Here is a 9,849-nt window from a genome sequence, read left to right as displayed (position 1 = left end):
GAAAATTGACAGCTCAAAAAAGCATTTTGCCAAGTTTCTACTCGTATTAGTTAGTCTTACATTTTGCGATAACAAAGACTATGAATAACTAGTGTCACATTTGTGAAAAACATAATTGTGTGATGTTCTCTTATATGGACCTCTTATGTTCAAGGTAGAGGCTGTGTGAAACAATAGGTTGTAAGTCGATATAAAACAGCTATTCTTTACATAAAGCAAAGTAATAGGGCAATTTGGGCGGTTCTATTGCAGGCACTGAAGCTTGAATGAGAACAAAGTTTGAATTCTAACCCCAATTTTTACAATTTATTGAGTCAGAATTTCAGATATTCCATTTTCTTTACTGAATTAAAAGTATTTCATTGTTTATTGTCCTTCATGATATTATTTAGTATACAGTGTGGATCACCTCCAAAGTGACCATGCATTTATCACTTATTTTTGTATTCTTATACAGTATTTGGTTGTATGTCCACTAAAAGCTGAAAAAAAATGTTCTTCTTAAAAAAATCCATGGTAGGCTAATTGAAAACGCTCAATTGTCCTAAGGTATTATTGTGAGCATGAATGGTTATCCATTTCTTTGTGCCTTGTGATTGGCTGGCCACCAATTCAGGGTGTTCCACAGCTGGTGCCCAGAGTTGGCCAGGATAGGCTCCAGCACCCCCTGCAACCCTTGTGGGGATAAGCAGTACGGAAAATGAAAGAATTGGGTAATATCTCACTCTCATTCAACCCTGTTATGCATGTGATCAGAATATAACAATTATATATGGTTTCTTTATTTACATCAGCAAATATGTACTTCTTATTACTGCAAATTAATGTCAAGAACAAATTAATAATGCATTGAAAAAAGTACCATTACATTGTGAACTGGGGTATAATCAAGACTTTGATAATTTACTATCAAGTATAGATGAATATTTTTAAACCCAAACGTCATTCAATTCTGGAAAGTGTATTGTTTATCGCTTGTGGAATTTTGTTTTATTTTGGTATATTCCCAACAATTTAGCGGAAGCGGCGATACGGAAAAGGAACACAACCTCAGTGGTGTCTTGCTTTAACCACTCCGGAAAGAAACCATCGGCCGTGAGCTGTCATTCGTCGGAGGGAGCCCTGCCGGTTCGATCGTGGCAGCGGCGGAATGGAGCAGTCGTGAGTGTGCTGCCCAAATGTAAATGAACCACCGCAACGCTATGTATGTTTATCAACAGAGAAAGAAAAGGGCCTTACCTGACCATCTTTTCAGTGGTTTTAGATTGAAGATTCGCACGGGAAGGTAGCGATTGGATGAGATCACTTCGATTGACGGGTCATCTTGGTGAGTGATAAGCGACTTCCATCTATTTAGTCTAATATCATGCTCTCCCTAAAAGAACCAAAACTGTTCCTTTCTGTGAACTATTGGCGTTTTGTCACGAATGCACGTGTGCAAAGATCTGCGACATGTATTTAAGGATCTAAATAAGTGAACAAAATGAAAATCGATGGTTAAGAATTTGATTCATCGACATTCGACGGTCTTATGATGTAGTTTTAAACCATTTGGAGAGCAGGAGTATTTTCAGACATTGAATGCATGTTTTTATATCATCGGGATTTTAAACTGTATGGTGAAACGACTACTTCTTCATTGTAAAATAAAAATCCGTGATTTTTTTTGATGTAACCCAAAAAAAAAAAAAAAAAAAAAATCTGAATTCTGTTCAGTAGACTAACTAAGCCTGCGCCACAGGAGATTGTCATCGCCTGGAAAGAGACTTGAGCACACTCCACTGGCCCTGAAGCTAAACGCACTTTGGATTTGGAGCAGCCACTGAAGCAGAATCCATTCGGGTAAGAGGAAAAATTTGCATGGATTTTAAATGTACATTCATCTCTCATCTCATTTCTTCAACCGCTTTATCCTCACGAGTGTCGCGGGGCTGCTGGAGCCTATCCCAGCTGACTTCGAACCAGATGTGGCAGACATGGTGGCCAGCCAATCGCAGGGCACAAGGAGATGGACAACCATTCCTACTCATACTCGTACCTAGGGGCAATTTAGAGTGTCCAATCAGCCTACTTTGCATGTCTTTGGAATGTGGGAGGAAACCAGAGTACCTGGACAAAACCCATGCATGCCTGGGGAGAATATGCAAACTCCACAGAGGTGGAACAATCTGGATTTCAACCCAGGACTTCCACTGTGAGGCCGACACGCTAATCACTCAGCCGCCGGGCCGTGCAAAATGTACATTCATTCAGGTACATATAGGGTTGTCACAATGTGGTGATATATGGCAATATTTAGTATTAATAGATTATCGCCCACATCAAGAATCTATATAACGTTTTAAAAGGGGTTCAATGTCGCGGTACTAACACTTTACTAGCAGTGTTTTCCACAAAAAGTGTTCATGTTAACTAATTTGCAGCGGGTTGATGAGGATACACATCAAATCCAAATGAAGTCGGCACATTGTACTATTGAGAAAATTCATTGAAATTCACAGCAGAAGGATGAAAATTGATTTATATTATCTTGAATTAATTTCCTGACTCTTGTGCCGATGATTGTCATATCACTGTATCGTAAAATAATTATTATTCTGAGCTTTGTATTGGAAATCATGTTGTGAGTTAACCAGCGTTTCCTATCTCTAGTTGAAAATCTATTGCTTGCAATTGCAATTGTGTGGATGTGCTCTGGTTGAGAAATTCCAAATAATAATATTACCACAGAGAGAACATGGGAACTCCAAACAGCAAGGCTCAAGATCATACACAATTTAGGTAGATTATTGATTTTGAAATTTTGGTTAGTTCATAAAAGTGCAAAAATACATTCCATATTTCACCTCAACAGTTTGCGGAAAGCTATATGTACCCATCAAAAGAGCCACATGTGGCTCCCGAGCCATCTGTTCTTGTTGCACAGCTAACTGTAGATGTAGCTCATGAGTGATGGGCCCTGGTAAGAGAGATGGCTGGTTGTATTAAATATATATGTACATAGTACATGGTCTAAATACAGTTGACTTCTGAAATGGTACAATCGCAAATACCTTTCGGGTAATTGTTTCACTTGGCTTTATGAGCACATTTATTTTATAAGTGTGTTGACGTCCTTAAATGGTGCAGTCAGTAACCATCTTGCCTATAACCATCTGTCGTACCTCTACTTATTTGAGTTGCTCAGGAATCTCAAATAATACAACCAGCTGCTGTTCATCTAGAAAGAGACCATTTCCTTTCTTCTTGGCAATTATATGCTAATGTTGAAGCTCTAAAGCACCACTATGGGATATTTAATGCTCAGTCCGAGAAAGCTTTGGCCAAAAGCCAAGGCATGAATTCAAAAGTGCAAGCATCAGCTATTAATAAAATACACATACAGTAGCGTGGTGACCTTCTTGTTGAAATCTTAAAACATTTACATTAACCGAAGCCACTGAAAAGGGCTTGTGTAGAAATTATGTTCAGCAAAAACATTGGTTTTGTTTCTTTCTATTGATTGGTGTCCTTTAAAGACATACATTACTTTTACTATGTCCATTCCAGCAGAAAGAATCTTGTTTAATCAAGTGAAAATACAGAATTTAGTTGTTATGATGTGTAATAGTTGAGAAAAACCATAAAAGGCAGTAGTATTTCCAGGGACCTGCTGCCTTTAGTGCAAGTAGACAATTTATTTTAGTATAAAATGTGAGTATCGTTGGTTGCCGGTCTTTTCCCATTACATCATTAATAGTCAATATCACAGGCATCTGTGCTTGACTCTATTTATGTATTATAAAGTTGTTTTATTGCTATATAAGGCTAATATTATACAATTATAAAATCCTTATGTCATGATAAATATTTGATGGCATCAGTATTATTCAAATGCAGCCTTATAGTAACAAATGTGATTCTCTTTATGTAACACCATTTGGACACCATTTCTTCACACAAGTTACTATACATTTTTTACTTCTTATTTTTTGTAATCTCTCTATCAACCAAGCTTTATGACCTTAATCCTTTTCGCAAAGTGCTACCCTCTTCTTACCCTGGTCACCTTCAGTTAACTTTGTCATAGTATACACTGATTGTGCCTATGCTAAATTATTCATGCCTTGTGTAAATTATCTTCCGCCCTACTCCTCCTCTTTTTGCTCCTCCACATTTTTCCTCTTTTCTGCTAATTTTCTTTGAAATTCGGCCTTCGTAAAATCTTCATTTGATGAAGCACTATTTTTAGTTATTTATCTGCAATTCCTCCTTCCCCAAAAAGCCTCTGAGTGGGAAGTAGCAGGCGAATATAAAATCGTCTGCTGTGCATGACGAGACAGTTGGACTGGAACAGAAGAAAGAGACAAGAGTTTTAAGAAGGAATGGGTGGGGGGTACTGTACCAAAGCAATCTTCTCTAGGGATTAGGCAAGTGCTAGACATCAGATTTTTCCATTAAGAGCCCCCTTGTAGTGTTGACCGCCCTCTGGTGTTCCATATTGACTGTTTTTCCTCGGCATGTCTCCGTTTCTCACTAGTACCTCAGAATAAAAAATAGCTTCACATACAAAGACTGATGTTTCACCACCTAGTTGTTTGATTTCTCGGTATTGATTACTTAAGGTAGGGGACGGGAACTAACAGAGAGACTGTGAACAATTCATATTTTCAAATGTTATTCTTTGAGAGCCATACTCAGAAATTAGAAGTTTAAATACATGAAAATGTGCTCTTTATAGTAATTTTGCCACTTTTAAAGTTAAAAAAAGTCTGAATTCTTTTGTTAACATTATTTCACTGTTGCTAATCAATGAGTATCAATGAGAGGATGCATGCAGAAGAGTCTAATGATGAATAATATGATTTTAAAAAAGCGCTAGAGATAGTTTTGGCGCCACAGTGCCGGTCTGACGCTCCTATTGGGGGACTCTCTCACTAGCGGTTCCCATATTTTACTACGGCGAGCCATATACACCCATCAAAAGAGCCACATATGGCTCTCGAGCCATAGGTTCAATTTCAATGAAAACAAAATATGTTTAAAGCAGCGTTAGAGAGTGTCGATGTGGCGCTCCTATAGTAGACAATACAGTCGCAAACGCCGTAAAACAACAAGGCAAAAGCACAAATTACAAAGCAAGGCAAAGTGTCTCATTGGTGTGTCTGATTTTTTTAAGTTGCTTATTAGTTTGTTTCTTACATTTTTCTGTTCAGGTGACATCCTGCTACTGATCATGTGGAGTTTATGCACAACATTTCTGGCGCTGGCCGCCTTGACTGCCGTCACCTCGGGAGATACTGACGAACAGCGGCCCAGACGTGACTCAAACTTGGAAATCTGTATCCTTCAAATGCTTACACGTGCATTGACGTATGCATGTAAATGTTTTGTTTTTAACTAGAGCACTTGTGTACTGTATTTATTCGATGTTCAAAATGCGTGACTCCTTCGAGAGCTGGTATTGATCATTCATTTAAAAAAAAGAAAGAGAATAACTTTTTATCTTTGGTTCTGGAAACAAGGAAATATAGACTGGATAAGCTATTAAAACTAGTGTCGCAACAATCGTCATTTTTCTTCTAATACCCATTTTGATGTGTCTGACACTTTTTTTTCTTTCACACTGCTACATGACACATTGTATTTGCCAAAAATGATTCTTGCAGTGGCAACACTAAGAAAATAAGGCCACGGATGAGTGAGTTTTAATAGATTGCAACATATTTGGTAATACTCTCTCATTCACATACCTTTAGGTAACCGCCATAGCTTTTTTTCTGCTTAATAAGTCAACCCGGGACTCAATTCGTCATTCAATCGACACCTAAAGCTGTCGTTAGCTTTTTGTCTTTTTTATGCATCATCTGAAAAGGTCAAAGTAGTAAACCAGTTCTGATAAAATACTAAGCAGAAAGTACACATCTGTTTTCAAATATATACAAATGTCATTGAAAAAAAATAGAACACTTGAAAATTCCACTTGAGAAGACTATGAGTTTGTGACTTATGACCGACCATTGGTGTTTTCTCTCCTGACCACCTCTCACCAGATAAGCGTATGTTCGAAACCAAGAGGAAAGATCAGCTCAATGCATTGAAGAATCTAGTTGAACTCAATGATATTAACCAGCAATATAAGATAATCGACATCATGCTCAAAGGTCTCTTTAAGGTAATTTGTGACTGTTACATACTATTGCATTCGTCATCCCAAAACCTTTGTTAATACACTGAATACATTTGATTTGACACACTTTGCAGATAAATCACACTATTACCCTATGTTTTGTATTTATTTTGGGATATAACGTTATGTTTTGAGCTTCTTAGGCGTTTTGGATGCTTTTGACAGAAACGGACAAACCAGATTGTTTTTTAAAAATGCTGTTTTTGTAGTAGTTGAGAACTTTCAGATGCTTTGCAAAAATAAAAATAAAAAAGCACAAATGCAAAATACTACTACAACAACAAACCCCAACATGAAACGCTTTGAAAAAGAAAAAGCATGAATGCAAATACTCACATTGCTATTATTGACTATTATTAGCTAGCAACCGTCTCTAAAAAAAAGTTTAAATACTTTTAGCACAAATCTTTCATGCAAATTCCATTCATGTAATTCAAAGCAAATGTTGTTTTTTTTTTTTTTAAAATGTAATCATTATTCAATGTTATTCTTCAGGTCTTGGAAGACTCCAAACAAATCTTGGTCTCAGCGAACATGCTGCCTGACGACCCGTTTCCTCTGGATGATAAAGTCAAAGAAGGTCTGATTCCTTCTTTACTTTTACCTTTTAACTTCCAGGCAGCAGCACCACTGTTTTTTTTTCTCCAAACGTTACCTTACCGACTCTGATATGTTTGATTCAAACAACAAAGCATTGCTCTTAAAGCATTGCTTCTGTCAATCTCACCTTTTGTTCTTCTCCATCATAGTGAGCGGCTCCCAACGGCCCAAATATCACCATCTTAGTTGATTTATGCAAACCATCACTGTGTCTTCCCTCATACTGCACTGAATTCTCACCCTTTCATCAATCCTTTTTTTTCCTGAGTATTTTGTTACTGCCCTGGCTATTTGTTCTGATCAACCCTTTTGTAATCCATCTGCACAGCCTATTCCCACATAGTGGAAAACACTGCATTTTTCGGCGATGTGGCATTGCGTTTTCCACGGATTGTCCACCATTACTTTGACCGCAACACGGATTGGGGAGGTCTGCTGCGCTGGGGACTGAATTTTTGTAACCAGACAGGAGTTTTCACAGGAGGAGCTCACCAACATGTCCTCACACTGGTAAGGTCAGCAAAACTAACTTTCACAATAGGCACTGAAATATTGAGAAGCTAGACATGTGCATTCAGAAAATTACATTTTGTATATTTTAGGGTTATTTTACCCTTATGACCAATTTTTTTTCAGAGTATTTTATATTAATTTGAATAGAAGACATATACAGTAAATAGAAAAAAAATAAACACTAACAGAAAACAAAATTGTCCAGCACTTTGTCAAAACAGGATTGATGTCATTGCTGATAAACTAACTAGCCACATTATGCTATAACAATCGGGTGTGACTCCAGATTCATATTGTTGGACCTAAGCATAAATTCCAAGTAAGGGTCTTTTAAAGAACAGAAGATATTTCCATTTCTTTACTTTAGCATAGGGGTAGGGAACCTATGGGTCGGAAGCCATATGTGGCTCTTTTGATGGGTGTATATGGCTCTCCGCGTACCTGTGTGGTAAAATATGAAAACTGCTGGCGAGAAACCTAAGTCCCGAACATACCAATGGGAGCATCATGCTGGCGCTGTGGCCCCAAAACTACCTCTAGCGGCTTTTTAAATCACAATTTTTCTTTATTAGACTCTTCTGCATGCATCCTCTCATTGATTAGCAACAGTGAAATAATTTAGACTTTTTTTTTCCACTTTCCAAGTGGTGAAATGAATAATAAATGCTCATATTTTCATGTATTTTTACTTTTAATTCTGCAAGATTCACAGTTACGTTTTTGATTTCCTTCCTCTATGATCTTGTGAAATTAACTCATTCACTGCCATTGACAGGGGCCCTGGGGGTGGAATTTGGAATGGACAAATACCACTGTCAATTGGACTAAATGATCAGCATTCCCAGTTTAAATGAATTGTATTGTTATCAATGGCGGCCAATGAGTTAAGTAATATCTGTATTTTTTATTTATTTATTTGATTTATACTTTCCTCTCTACGTCTTTTCTGAAGATGTCACAGGAACTAGGAATAACAGAGAAGGCTCCAGATTTCATCAACCCATATCGGACTGAAAGAGACGATGTAAGTAAAATATCAATATAAACCCCTCTTTCCTTCCCTCATCTTTGTGTATTGGGGATCTTTTTTTGACTTTTCAGAACCTTCTTAGATGCATCAAATATACCTATAAAATTATAACAGGCAGCTGAAACAATGTGAAGGAGTGACAGCAACACTGATTCTTTTTTTATGCAGTGTTGTTATTTATACCTGTAGAAGGATGTTGAGGGGGGAACTACAAAGGAATAGGGTTAAAGGATTGACCTAGGGGAGAATAATGGAAAGGACAGGGTGATATAGAAAAAGTTAATTGGCTGTGGCGACCTCGCACGGGACAAGCAGAAAGTGTAGTAGTACTATGTTTTTTTTAGAGCAAAGGCAAATACTAGCTTTCAATTCGAGGATGTTTCTTTTCAGTGTAAGTGGTCAAAATTTGGCAACGACTATAAAGTGTCCCAAATTATTCTCTATGGAGCAAGAAATCGGGTCTATTTTATCGCCAGGCAAAATGTGTGGCCATTTGTATACAGGATAGCTATCTGTACTATCTTGTACTGCCCACAGTTGGCCAAAGAAAGTAGTACCACAATGCCCCTATAGTATTTACTATTGAATCATGGCAATTGATTTTGGTGTGTGTTTTTTAATATAAGGCTCAATGTTTTGGTCATTTTTTTTCATTTAAAAGTAAATACCACAGCTGAAACGTTTCCATTCAAAAGTCTAAAGTACTTGTCCAAGTCCTCTTCACATTTAAAAATGTACAGGGGGAAAAAAAAGAGAATTTTTCTTTATAAATTATATACGTTGCCCATTTCATTTGAGGAATCTTGGTCTTATGGTCCCAGATGCTTCACACGGCTGAGGCCTTCCAGAAAATCCTGCGTGAGGAAGAAAAGAGGAGGAGGAAAGAGGAGAAGAGGAAAGAAATTCGGAAAGGTCCTCGCATATCTCGCTCTCGTAGCGAGCTATAGCAAAACACCTCAACCAGGCTTGATGGAGATAAAGACGGATATAAAGGGAAGTAAGGAATGAACTCTGATGACTGGGTAGTTGAACAAAAAAAAAAACACTTTGTCCTAAAAAAAAAAAAGATGTGCATCGTGCAACATCAAATGAAACATCAATATGATGTTTTAGAAACGTGTGTGCATTTTTAAAGAGGGTCAGAATTTCTGTATCGTGACTGACAGTGATATTATCATTCAAAATAGGTATAGAGTAAATGAACTCTCTGAGATATACACACGTCTTATGATTTATCGTTAAATTGTGAAAGATTGAATATATTTTTTTTGTGTAATTATGGCGGGCTGGGGCCACAGAATCATTTTGTAAAGAAATCATGTGAATCAACGTCATATTTTTCACAAAAATAAAATAATGCAAAATTTACATAGCCTAGATATGAAGGATTATATATATATATATATATATATATATATATATATATATATATATACATACATACATACATACATACACACACACACACACACACACACACACATACATACATACATACATACATACATACACACACACACACACACATATATAGTTC

General features: G+C 37.0%; 1 protein-coding gene across 2 annotated transcripts; it reads left to right on the top strand.

Moving 5' to 3' along the window:
- Positions 1-1,033: 1,033 nt before the first annotated feature.
- Positions 1,034-9,693, top strand: ccdc134 (coiled-coil domain containing 134). 2 transcript variants are annotated; one of them, XM_077734454.1, is made up of 9 exons: positions 1,034-1,180; positions 1,256-1,327; positions 1,742-1,842; positions 5,196-5,321; positions 6,033-6,154; positions 6,665-6,749; positions 7,098-7,279; positions 8,235-8,306; positions 9,134-9,693. In XM_077734454.1, exons 4-9 carry the CDS (start codon positions 5,216-5,218, stop codon positions 9,257-9,259), a joined length of 693 nt encoding a protein of 230 aa, XP_077590580.1. In that variant the 5' UTR covers positions 1,034-1,180; positions 1,256-1,327; positions 1,742-1,842; positions 5,196-5,215; the 3' UTR covers positions 9,260-9,693. The 2 variants fall into 2 exon arrangements, with proteins under 2 accessions (XP_077590580.1, XP_077590581.1); XM_077734455.1 differs by having other exon boundaries at positions 1,720-1,842.
- Positions 9,694-9,849: the final 156 nt, after the last annotated feature.

Source organism: Stigmatopora nigra, chromosome 15 (genome assembly GCF_051989575.1).
Source record: "Stigmatopora nigra isolate UIUO_SnigA chromosome 15, RoL_Snig_1.1, whole genome shotgun sequence".
Classification (NCBI taxonomy): Eukaryota; Metazoa; Chordata; class Actinopteri; order Syngnathiformes; family Syngnathidae; genus Stigmatopora; species Stigmatopora nigra.
Note: the sequence above shows the minus strand (reverse complement) of the source record. Positions and strands in the feature narration are given on the sequence as shown.

What these genes read in the sequence shown, in the direction of transcription:
- ccdc134 (XM_077734454.1), top strand. Translation starts at nt 5,216, where the DNA reads ATGTGGAGTTTATGCACAACATTTCTGGCGCTGGCCGCCTTGACTGCC. An exon ending in TGACTCAAACTTGGAAATCT is followed by an intron (nt 5,322 to 6,032) that starts GTATCCTTCAAA and finishes ACCTCTCACCAG; the next exon opens with ATAAGCGTATGTTCGAAACC. An exon ending in ATCGGACTGAAAGAGACGAT is followed by an intron (nt 8,307 to 9,133) that starts GTAAGTAAAATA and finishes TTATGGTCCCAG; the next exon opens with ATGCTTCACACGGCTGAGGC.